The sequence below is a fragment of the Diplotaxodon limnothrissa genome, linkage group LG19 (assembly GCF_057381915.1).
Source record: "Diplotaxodon limnothrissa isolate DT_005_m linkage group LG19, D_limnothrissa_male_GT1.1, whole genome shotgun sequence".
Taxonomy (NCBI): domain Eukaryota; kingdom Metazoa; phylum Chordata; class Actinopteri; order Cichliformes; family Cichlidae; genus Diplotaxodon; species Diplotaxodon limnothrissa.
Window position 1 is genome coordinate 13,609,018 of NC_140614.1, and position 11,799 is coordinate 13,620,816.

The 11,799-nt window shown below is 40.4% G+C and overlaps 2 protein-coding genes across 2 annotated transcripts; one reads left to right on the forward strand and one right to left on the reverse strand.

The window, feature by feature from the left end:
* Window positions 1-824: 824 nt before the first annotated feature.
* On the forward strand, window positions 825-6,923 carry tmem50a (transmembrane protein 50A). Its single transcript, XM_085342553.1, has 7 exons — window positions 825-893; window positions 2,312-2,417; window positions 2,515-2,627; window positions 5,717-5,784; window positions 5,971-6,063; window positions 6,663-6,723; window positions 6,804-6,923. The coding sequence occupies exons 2-7, from the start codon at window positions 2,316-2,318 to the stop codon at window positions 6,847-6,849; spliced, it is 483 nt and encodes a 160-aa protein (XP_085198679.1). The 5' UTR covers window positions 825-893; window positions 2,312-2,315; the 3' UTR covers window positions 6,850-6,923.
* Window positions 6,924-7,083: 160 nt separating this feature from the next.
* On the reverse strand, window positions 7,084-11,657 carry rhd (Rh blood group, D antigen). The gene is made up of 10 exons (XM_085342552.1): window positions 11,492-11,657; window positions 10,638-10,824; window positions 10,406-10,556; window positions 10,168-10,315; window positions 9,905-10,077; window positions 8,431-8,568; window positions 8,215-8,342; window positions 8,038-8,117; window positions 7,880-7,953; window positions 7,084-7,743 (listed from the first exon to the last, which is right to left on the reverse strand). Exons 1-10 carry the CDS (start codon window positions 11,634-11,636, stop codon window positions 7,717-7,719), a joined length of 1,251 nt encoding a protein of 416 aa, XP_085198678.1. The 5' UTR covers window positions 11,637-11,657; the 3' UTR covers window positions 7,084-7,716.
* Window positions 11,658-11,799: the final 142 nt, after the last annotated feature.

Sequence of the window (11,799 nt, forward strand, 5' to 3'; positions counted from 1 at the left end):
TAATGAGTAAAATATATAAGGTCATGCTATATATGATTCCAATGGTTTATATGAATAAGATGTACTTTATTCCAATAATAAATAAAGTACATCTATATATGATTCCAGTGTTTTATTGGAATCATATATAGCATCGCTGTGATTTTAAAAAGGATAGTCAGAGGAATAAAGAGTGGGAGAGCTGTGTGACACAAGGAAAAAAGTAGGATTAACTGTTTTATTGGAATCCGGTAAAATAAGCCTAACGGGATATTGTTGTCTTTATTTGTTTTGTATGAACTCTGAATCTGAATTCTTTTGCAATTAATTGTTTAAATCATATAAAGAAATGTGGACAGAAATGTAAAGTATTTTATTGTATTAGAATAAAGTGCCACAATTCTACTTATATGTCACATATATATATATAGATTATTATCATATCATATCATTCCCTTATATTATAAATAGCATATAAGTGTGCCAAATGTGCGGCCCAGTAACAGTAACTGGTCCTCCAGAGGATCCTGTTCAGCCCGCTCAATAGCTGTGCAAAGAGTGATGAACAGTGTTAAAATGCGCAGGTACTGTAGAGATGTGATGCCAACCTTATTTCAGAAACACTAGTGTCATTAATGAGTCATTAAATGGGAAACTGTGAATCCTTTTTATATTAATTGCACTTATTTAGAAACCTACTATGCAATAATTTTACTGGTCAGGAGTAACTGGAATTAGAAAGGAGAGATGTTTACAAATTCACACTTTATCCGTTGCTCCTGAAGGCAACAACATCAACAGCGTCTTTGATCGAAAAGGGTGTGGGTTGACTGCGCATGTGCATGACGAACCTCTGTCGGAAGCAAAGTCGGGTTTGTCCAAAGGTTTTACACACCAAAAAGCGAGAATAAAAGGTAGGAATTCCTTTGAAAATGGCACGAGGAACGGGTAACACTGTCGGGATGTGTGTTTCTATCCGTTCCCACCGCTGTCGTTTGGCTCGTGGTATTTTTTCAGCAACTTCGTAGCGAGAAGAAACCTTCAAGGAAATGTTTGCTAGTACCAAAGCGATGAACAAAAGAAAGCGACAGCGCAGGGTTTTAATCAAACACACGAGCATTGTTTGAGTTTCTAAAACTTATACCTGCTATTATCATCCCTTTAGGGGCTTAATGGATATTGCATGTGGCGATTAAACGGGATAAATGTGGAGTTACAGTATTGTTGGTGTTTGTGCGCGAGCACGAGCCTACTGTACGGCGCCTGCGCACTGATGGATTTTTGTGTCAGATTTCAGTCCACTTTTCTGACTTCGCTTATTGATTATTGGAAATAAGCATAATGAACAGCTGTTTTTCATGTTGCCCGCACTTACATTAGTGGAGTCAGGAATACACCTGGCTGGCTGTGGAAAGTGTGATGTCATCATTTATTTAAACTTTAATAAATCAGCTGTTCCTCCTGTACACAATGGGGTGGAAATTTTGCTGAGACACTTTTCCTTACTGCATTCAGTGACCTATTTTTACTGTTTTAAGAGTCACATAACGAGTCATCTGTGTCATTGTTGTTATGCATTCTCCAGACGGTGGCCTCCAGGGACGCTGTAATAATCTAGTAGCTGTGGCAACAGCCAGAGCGTTGATGTTCAGTTATTGAACCTAAAGTAGACGGCTTAGCATCATTATTTGAGTAGGTAGGTTTCCACGAGTCCTGAGGTTCAGGACAAATCCAGAGTACGTGTGTCCTCCACACCTCCATCAAAAGTCAATGGGAGCTGAAATCTACTCCTGGACAAGCTACTGTTCTGTCCGGTGTTATTTGTGTATTATTTTCAGTTGTATAATTTTTTTTGTTTTTGTTTTTTACCAATTTCATTATTTTGCTATTTGTATTTTATTTCATTATACTGAACATTTAAAAAAAAAAAATTATATTACTGTTTCGCCCCTTTTCCCCTCTTGACCTCCTTAATTCAATACATTTATTTGATATTTAACAAACAGTTTTAGCCTGTTGGGTTTTATAGTTTTTCTTTTCTGAACTTTTAAATTTTTTATAGTCAGTGTATATATTCTATGAAAATATGTATTTATGATTGAATTGAATTATTTTATTTCGATTTTTTTCTTATTCACCTTCTCATTGTATTATCTTCAGCTTTTTAAGGTTTGACTTGATTTGATTTTAACAGATTTTTATGTGTAATATTTATATTTTACATTTTACATTAATAAAAAGATATGTTATTTGTTTTTTTCAGACTGTTTAAACTGAGCTGCCTTTCTCTTAATTCAAATCCTGATTTACACCTACATTTACTTTTTTCCAGAGTCATGTCGGGATTTCTGGACGGGATCCGGTGCGGAGACTGTGAGTGTAATGTGGACTGGGGAGAGCGAAGAAACACAATTGCCTCTATAGCTGCTGGAGTCCTGGTATTTCCACTGATTTCTTCAAAACAATAAAGACATATATATAAATCTGTATAGAAGATTTTACATATTTACATAACCGGGGATGTTGTTTTTGCAGTTTTTCACCGGCTGGTGGATCATCATTGATGCTGCAGTGAAATACCCGGCACAGGATGAATTTCATCATGCATATCACACCTGTGGAGTCATCGCTACCGTGGCCTTTCTCATGTAAGACAGACTGCAGCTGTTTGGTGTTTCTGAAGCTTTAAAGCTCAACTTGCAGGTTTTCCAAATCACATGCGTAATATCACAGAGGAAGTAGAGCTGATGTCACATGACCTTAAAAAAAACCCAACAACAGCGATTTAGTCACGTAATAACTGGGAGTCGGGGGTTGTTGCCCCTTTCTGTTTTCAAGAGTGATTGATGACCCTGTCTAAGGTGACAGTGATACCAGTTTTGATCTTTTTATTCAGAGACATTTGTTAACATGTGAGTTAAATTCATACGTGTCACTCATGTGAAAAGTCTCAATAGCTAAATGAATGTGAAGAGAGACAACTTTAGCTTCATAGTGTGGATTTAGAGATCTCTCCAAAACAGGAAGTCTGGAACTGGTTCTTTTTTATCTTTATGGTTTCACAAAAATTTAAAAAGGGGATGCCCAGAATTTACATTTTTTGAATGCAGCATATTTTATTTCAGCAATTTAACATGAGCAAAGCAAAATCCAAGTAAGATAATAATAATTCAATGAACAAACTGTACTCTGAGATCATGCTGATTTCTACTGCTGGTTTTGAGATGAGGGAGATAGAGGGAAACATCCGCATCCTGACCACTTACACCAGTCTGTGCCGATATAATCCAGTAGGAATGCAGAAAAAAGTTCTCCAATTCCTCTGTGATTATACCCCGGCACAGCAAAAAATAAGAAGGGGAAACAGACGCAAATTCTAATTCTAAATCGTAAGTCCACAGTGTTTCTGCTTTTTTACACAGTGCCTGTTTGGTGCTCTCACTCTAACACACACAGAGCAAAGGGTGCACCGTGGTCATAACAATGCTCCTGGAATCTGGGTGAAAAAGTCAAGCATGAGGGTCATTACATTACTGAAACTACATTTTCTTACTCCTGTATTGATTACATTTATTCTTGATTATATTCTGATTAGAATTAAGCATGATTTAGTTCTCTGTATCACTGCAACCATAAAAAGGCTGGATGTTAAGTCCTCTTATTCCACTTTTGGATGAAGATAAGCCCAGGGATCTCAGTCTCTTCGACACCCCCTCCTTGAGATCGCTGGCTGCCTGTCATGGTGGTTAAGACGGGGGAGTCCACTTCATCAGCAGTGAACAGATGTTGCAAGGCCGATGAGCTGGTCCCCAGTTCTGTGGTCCAGCAGGGCCCTGAGTTGGTTCAAGGACTGTGGCCGGTCACCATCACTCATCTCGTGCTCTGCTCTTCCATCTACTCAATTTTCCTGATCTTGTATGTCCTCATCGACCTGGATGTTTTTGTAGCAACTTCCCTCATAGTAATCGTACTTGCACTCCCAGCTGGATGTTTGAATGGTGGCAGGTTTGGTCCAGCAAAAATAAAACCGCCATTAGGCAGATGTGTAGAGGTGATTTGGTGCCCATCAGGGTAGTAAACTCCATCAATATCCCTGCAGATTCCAGATACAGCAGATCTCCGCACTATATTGGCCCAGCTCAAAAAAAGTTGGCTACTGGGACTGTTGGACTAAACTGGCAATCCATATGCAAGAAGATCCCCCACGCACTGTGGTGTTGGAGTTTATCTTTGTGGCACAATGTGCACTGTAAGGCTGAAGTGACACTTCAGTGATACTTTGCACTATGAGCATCTGTTCCACACTGCATGCACCTGCTGCCCCCTCTGAACGGTCCTTTTCGGACTGTGCTTGTTGTGTTTTCGGCCATGGTTCCTTAATGTCCCAGGAGTTTCTTCCATAACCTGTTATAAGCTCCTCGGACGTGCTGTTTTCCCTCCTCCTCATGTCCGAGGTCATCACTAATGGATTAATGACAAAACTTCTCTCCTGCCCCCCTGGAGCTTTACTGTGTGTAACCTGTGTAACTACACATGCCGCTGGTAGTGCCGTGTTTGCATCCTGTTCCTAAATATTACTTTTTCTGTAACTCAAGGTTGTACTCTCATCAAAATAATCACTCTTGCTTATTTCTTTATGACTGCTAGTCTTAACACTGCTTTCAGGCTAAATTCTCTTCAGCACAGCCACATTTGTATGTATTTATAAACCATTTCCATCCTTTTCTCTGGCATATGGTGGTAGCTGTGCTGTATTCTCTTGTATATACGCTTCTGGAGTCACCCCTTGCCTGGAGGTCTAATCTTCCCTATTCTTTGATTCCGTGAAAGAGTTTCTTTGTTACATCATCCAATTTATTTCATGCTTTTTCCAGCATCCTGTCTCTCTTTGTTATAAACCTTACAAAAGAAGACTGAACTTCATGTTGAAACACAGCTCTGTACTCTTTTTCTCTCTGACCTTGGATTGTCGTCACAATAATTCCTTACTCTCTTTTCAGCTTCTCTGTTTTTGCTAACTCGCTTTCACAAAACACACAAAAGGACATATGTTTCAAGTTTAAGCAAATATAAATGCTTCAAGTATTGAGTAATTTTGTCCCAAAATAAGGTTTAACGCCTTTTTTCCCTGCAAGATGTATTTCCACCACTCCTCTGTGCAGTTTCATAACTTTATATACTCCATAACATACATGTCCATGTTACTGATGCATTAAGTCAAGGAAGAGTTTAAAAAGGACTCTTACCCACGAGCACCTGAACAGGTTTAATCAGTTTGGGGTGTTTTTAGAGTCCTGTGAGTCCTCCTTGTGAAACGTGTCCTCAGAAAGATTTCAAACGTTTAGTGGGTTTATGTTGATTCTTTTTCAACACTTTGTTAATCATAGTGAAATCTCTGTGCACACAGTGCTGTAACCTTCAGTCCGATGCATACAGTTTTGTAAAAAGCCAGACTTTGACCCTAATCAAGTCAGAAAGCAGCCTCATCTTAAGGCTTTAAGACGGGACTTGACAGTACCCATGTGTGACACTCTGAGAACCATGGAGGATTTTAGCGCTGGTGGATGAAGGAATTTTTGGTTTGCATGTAATAAACACATTTATACAACACTTACAGAGTTAACTGGCCTGGATAGGGTTTATAAATAACTTTTCTGCTCCAACAGTTATTAGTTAATGTTACTTTTTTCGGGTTGTAACATCTGAAGATTCTGCATTCTGCTTTTTTCCCTTTTAGGATAAATGCTGTTTCAAATGGCCAAGTGAGAGGAGACAGCTACAGCGAAGGCTGCATGGGACAGACAGGTGTGTGTCTGCTGTGATGACGACAGGTTGTCTATTTTCATTTAGCGATTATTTATTTAATGTCTCAGATATGCTTTCTACTGTTCTTGTGGCGTGTATCTGCGCATGCAGTAAAACCCAACGTGGTAAACGAAGCTCGACACCACGTCACTCAGTGTCCCGCCCTTTCTTATCTTTTACTTGCAGGTGCTCGAGTGTGGCTCTTTATCGGCTTCATGCTGGCTTTTGGCTCCCTCATCGCCTCCATGTGGATTCTCTTTGGAGGATTTGTAGTGCCCCGTGAGTCCACTTTATCTGCTTAGCACTTTTCTACTTGGCCCAAGTGTTCAGCTGTGTTTTCAACTGTAGAAACTTTGGACTGGGAACTTTGGCACCTCGGTTATAATATGAATGAATATAATGGAAATAATTTGTATTTCCAGTTGGAGCCATATTTCCACGTAGTGACGTGCAGAGGCAAAGCTATAAACAAAAGTGTCCCCGTCTAAAAAGATCTAATTGTATTTATAAACAGCATAACTGTGGTCATATTACACAGTTATACAGTCCGCGTACCTGGACTCATCGATGTTTAGTTGTCTGTACGCAGCCGTTTCATAACCCAGCTATGAAGTGTGTATTTAAAAAGAGAAAGGCATGCGTTCTTTAATGTGATAATTTGAATAACTTGTCGCTTGGTAAGAGATGGTCTGAGTGAATCAGCGTCGTCTGCGGTGCAACCTGTGTTAGGATAGGCAGATAACGTTCAGGCGTCAGTGTTTGCTGGGTGAAAATGAGGCTGTTTAGAGGGATGTTTGCTGCAGTAAGGAACTCTTGGATCAAAGCTGTGACGGCGTGATGCTGTAACTGACGCCGTAAACCTGTTGCGTCTTTTGCAGAGAAGCCCACTGTGTACCCTGGAATTGCTGTTTTCTTCCAAAATGCGTTCATTTTCTTCGGGTGAGTTGTTGAGTCCTCTTTCTCTCGTCCGTTTCAGGACAATGAAAACATTTCACTCATCTTATCGTTTTCCTCTTCAGGGGTTTGGTGTTCAAGTTTGGTCGTACAGAGGATCTCTGGCAGTAATGAACTCTGCGTGTCTCTTCATGTCCACAGTTATACACTCTGCTTTCTATACTGTATGAGACTGTATGCTTCAGTGGGTATTCACTTTATATATAAACTATTTCCTTTTTTTTTTTTTTAGCCTTCAGATTAACATGTTTAATTTATCTGGTTTGCTGTATAAAAGCTAAATCATAATTAAGCACAAATCTTCATAGATTTCTTTAAAGTTTGAATATTTTCAAATGTGGCATGTCTATTTGCAATCGGACTCTGTAGCCATGTTGTTAAAATGGTTTACTTATGCATAAACAAAATTGTGTATTTTGGGAGCTTCAAGACACTAAACTGTCTCCATCTCCTTTGTTTTATGGCATCCCCTAATTTAGCCTGCCTGCCAAGCGCACATTCCATAAGTGGTTATGGTACAAAATATTAACTGACGGATTTTTCGTAGATGTGTACACATACATGTTTCATTGAATGTAACCATGGGGGGTTGTTTGTAATTTTCCAGGAATAACACTATATCAGCTCTGAAAGTTTGCAGCAATCCAGATTTATTGTTGAGTTTCAGTTAGCCACAGTGCTGACCTCTGGCAGACAGAGGTTTCACATCTGTAGGGTGTCCTCTCAGTGCTGCGACTTTGTATTTGAATGCAACATCTGTCCATTCAGCTTGTGTAACACCCAGAGCATCAGGGCAGTGTTTCACAGCCATGGCAGCAATAAAAACATACTGAGCAGTAAATCAGTCTGACACTCCTCACTCCCGATTTTTATCCTCCTTTTTTTTTTTCCTCCCTCACACAAAAAAATATATCCCACTACATTATTTTATAAAAGTCAGGAGAGAGTGTGAAATTATATACAGGGGTCTTCGTCTTCTTATTTGCGCACAGCCAGATGAGAAAACTGCAAAAACATGAAAACATTTTGTCTGTTTAAGGTTTTGTGAAGGTTTTAAAGTTCAGCATGGTGGAAAATATGTCAGAAATATCTTCAGACTTTAATTATTGAAAGGGAAGCATTAAAGAAGATGACTGCATACCTCCCAGAAGGCTTGATCATCAAAGCAATTCTTGTACTGGGGTGGTCTCCAAAACTTCAACCTGATAAGGAGCCCTTCAAACAAGGAGATGAAACTTATAAAGAAGACGGCGCACTGACTGTACCTGCTGCTGGAATAGAGGTTAAGGCATACTGTACCTGTAAGGATTCCCAGCGTCACACTCAGAGCGATGGTGATGAGGAGACTACAGATGTGAAATACAGCAAACCGGATCGCTCTGTCAGAAGAAGAAGGAAAGAAAAACAAATAATTAAGCAGGGTATTCCTTCTTTTACGTGTTGCAGTCCAACATCACGGGACCGTTTCATTCTTACACTGTGTGATCATCTGAGTCTTTGATCTGCAGGACAAGATGAGCTATCCATCCCAGTAGACCAGGAAGTGCATGACTGCTTAAGATAGCGCATGTGTCATGGCACTGAAATGCCAGCAGCATGTGGATCTGTGAAATAAGTTAACAGCTGAGTTTTATCATACAGACTGTGCAAGCTTGAGGCAAATGTCCACATCTAGGAGGGGGTGAGGAAAACCTTAAGATACTGGAATCCAATGGATGATATTATGGCAGCAGCAAAGCCGATTATCATGGCTTCCCAAGGATGACGAACTGCTGACATGGAGACGCCGACAGCGACGCCACCAGCGAGGATGCAGGACTGCAGGTGGATCTGAAAGAAAATCAGACTTTTAGGTGCTTCACATGGTGACGAAGCTGAGCTTGCACTGCAAATTTTAATAAACACCAAAATGTGTTTAAATTAACCCCAATTTTTTAATAAGTCCACCAAAAGTTTGTGAATAACATAAACTTCATTTTTGTCATATATTAGGTTTCTGTGTTAACGCAGCCAGAACATCAAAAACCACTTATGGCTTTAAAGCGTATTTAGGTGCTGATAATTGCAGTCCTCATTTTTAAAATAAAATACTGACAAAAATAATGTTCTACATCAGTCACTTTATTAGGTATGCCTGTTCATCTGCTCAGTAATGCAAATATATAATCAGCTAATCACATGGCAGTAGTTTAGTGCATTCAAACATGCAGGCATGGTCAAAAAGAAAGGGGATTCCCACTGGCTGAAAATGCTTTGAAAGGCAGTACAGTAACTCAAATATCACTCGTTACAACACAGGTGTGCACAAGAGCGTCTCTGAATGCATAACACGTGGAACCTTGAAGCAGATGGTTTTACCAGCAGCAGAAGATCACACCAGGTGCCAGGAGACTGAGACTACAGTCCACACAAGCTGTTCAGAGTGTAACGGTGTCACACTCTGAGCCCCTCAGTGCCAACTAAGAATCATTTAAATGCCACAGCCTGCCTGAGTGTTGTTGCTGACCATGTCCATCCCTTTATGATCACAACTTGCACATCTAAAACTGGTTTCTTGAGCATGGCGATGAGTTCACTGAACTCAAATGGTCTCCAAAAAATATCTCTGAAGAATGTTTCCTGCACCTTGATGAATCTGTGCCACAAAGAATTAAGACAGCTTATAAAGGAAAATGTGGTCCAACCTGACACTAGCAAGGTGTATCTAATAAAGTGGCAGATGAGGGCATTTTCCCATTAAAATATTAATAAAAGCCCTTCCTGTGGGGATGGTTTAAATGGGAAGAAAAGCAGTGTTTTCAGCTGTTCAGAGAGAGTAGAAATGAAAAAAGCTAAAAATGAAAGCAGATAAACTGATAGATCTTGACTTTAATGTTGCTTTAAGCCAGCAGCTGCTACCATATGTCTCTCTTTCTAACAGAGATGCCTGCAGGTAGCAGGGGTTAGTCTAAAGAGCAGCACAGCATTTGGTCCACTGCATTTATTTTAGCTTTAGTTTTAAAGCTAAATGAGCAAAAACAGTTAGCTGTATTCAAACTGACTTTTTGTGGGCCAGTAAAAGTCTGTCTACTGGCACAGAGGGGAAGTTTTATGCTGGACACCTTATGTTGACATTGCACATAAAGTCTCATAATAATGTGCAAACATATCAAGTGTCAGGTCATACCAGGTGTAGTTTTCCCTTGGGGTTGGAGAGCACAGACATCGCAGCTGCTGTCACAGCACTAACGGCCAGGGCCAGGTAGGTGCTGCACACGGCTTCCAGCTTCCTCCCAGGAGTCCGATCATCCACGAGGACAGAGTTAAAACTGGGCCAAAACATCCAGAGGACAACAGTCCCTGGAGAGGAGAGACAGATTCAGCTGTACACAGATTCACTAGAGTGGAAATTAGCCAAATGATGCAGCAGATATCTGGGAAAGCTGTTACCTAACATGGAAAACAATCCCATCTTTGTGTCAAATTTCTCCTTTTCAAATCGCTGCTCTGAGCCTTTACGGTAAAGTGTCCCTGTCAGCATGAGTCCAAACAAGGACCCAAAGATGTGAAGCATCATGATGCTGGTCAGAGGACGGGTCTAGAAGGACCAGAAAAACATTAGCAGCAGCATATCGATGTGAATACACTTTATCTAAAGATATGATATGAGGGTGAAACGTGGGCTTACGTTCAGGAGAAACTGCAGAAGCCATTTGTTTAGGATGAACCCTGACACCTCGAGCAGTCCAATAAGGATGAGGTGGACTGGGTTGGTCTTCCCCAGCACAGCTCCAATTGAAATGAGGGCTGAGGCAGTGCACATCTCAGCAACTATCAAGCTACAGCAAACAAGTTCCAGTTAAATTGATTTATATAAGCTCCTTTAGAGGAAATTATCTGCACCAACCGTCTCCTCCCACCTTTTCAGATCTATCCTGAGCCTTCCCCTGTAGTACAAGGACTCCACACCGTTCAGTATGAGGGCCCACTGGGTGGCCATGGCAGCCACAAGGAGGTTGAACCCGGAGCCACTGAAACCATGGCGCACTAGAAAAGTGCCCAAAAAGCCAAAGCCTAGAATCACTATCACATTCACATCCTGGAACTCTGAAAAAGAAGAAGAGAAGGCACAAAAATAAACAGTTACAGCTGAATTTTAGCTGAGGACACAACACATTTACTCACGGGCTTATCAATGACCAACAAACGGCAGCTCCTCCCCACACTCTTGGACTGAAGTGTGTTTATTTCGCACACTAAAGCATGCACATGAAGTTAGTTTAACCCTTGTGTGGTGTTCGTATTTTTGTTACTCAGCCAGTGTTCATGGGTCTGGTGGACCCGCTAGAGTTTTGGCTTTCCAAATTAACACTATCAAACAATTTTATGTTAAATTACTCAACAGATGTTTACTTCATCCCAATTACAAGACATATGAACAGCAAACATGGTTAATTTTTTCCCTTTACCTTTGTTAGATCACATTTATGAATTAATGTGCTTCTCGTTTTTCTTTTATATAAAATGTTATAAATAAATCAGTTATAATCAAGTGGAGTGAGTGGAAAGACACAACACATTTACACGTGAAAAAATAATTAATTGTTTAATTTTTCTTTTGAAAAAAACTGAACACGGGTCTCACAGACCCGAACACCATACAAGGGTTAAAAGATAGTTGCTTCATGAATTAGCTAATCAAAGTAAACACGAACATCTTTAACCTCATCTGACCTCAACACCCCCCTTCCAAGCTCACAAAAATAAAACTCACCTGGGTAACGTTTGCTGAAGTCATCAGCGTTTCCATTTCTTTCGATTTCAGTGTAAAAAGCAAATATGATGATAAACCCAGTCTGCAGGAAAAGCAGCAAGGGTGCCAGACGAGAGCGCAGGCTTGGTGCGTACTGAGGAGGCATTGAAGATGTTTGTTGCACAACTTCTCTTCACACTGATGCTCAGACAAACGGGCGCAACCCCACAGCACGCAGCTTCTCCTCTTTATCAGCTGCTGCGCATGAAAGCGTCTTGGCAAGACAGCGTGAGCTGTACTAATAGATTTGAATCAAATAAAAAAAATTC

Excerpts from the sequence above, each read along its gene's own strand:
- tmem50a (XM_085342553.1), top strand. The coding sequence starts at position 2,316 with ATGTCGGGATTTCTGGACGGGATCCGGTGCGGAGACTGTGAGTGTAAT. Across the intron at positions 2,628-5,716 it reads GCTACCGTGGCCTTTCTCAT|GATAAATGCTGTTTCAAATG; the intron begins GTAAGACAGACT and ends TTTCCCTTTTAG. Across the intron at positions 6,064-6,662 it reads TGGAGGATTTGTAGTGCCCC|AGAAGCCCACTGTGTACCCT; the intron begins GTGAGTCCACTT and ends CGTCTTTTGCAG.
- rhd (XM_085342552.1), bottom strand. The coding sequence starts at position 11,636 with ATGCCTCCTCAGTACGCACCAAGCCTGCGCTCTCGTCTGGCACCCTTG. Across the intron at positions 8,343-8,430 it reads TTGGATTCCAGTATCTTAAG|ATCCACATGCTGCTGGCATT; the intron begins GTTTTCCTCACC and ends CTTATTTCACAG. Across the intron at positions 8,118-8,214 it reads GACTCAGATGATCACACAGT|AGCGATCCGGTTTGCTGTAT; the intron begins GTAAGAATGAAA and ends TTCTTCTGACAG.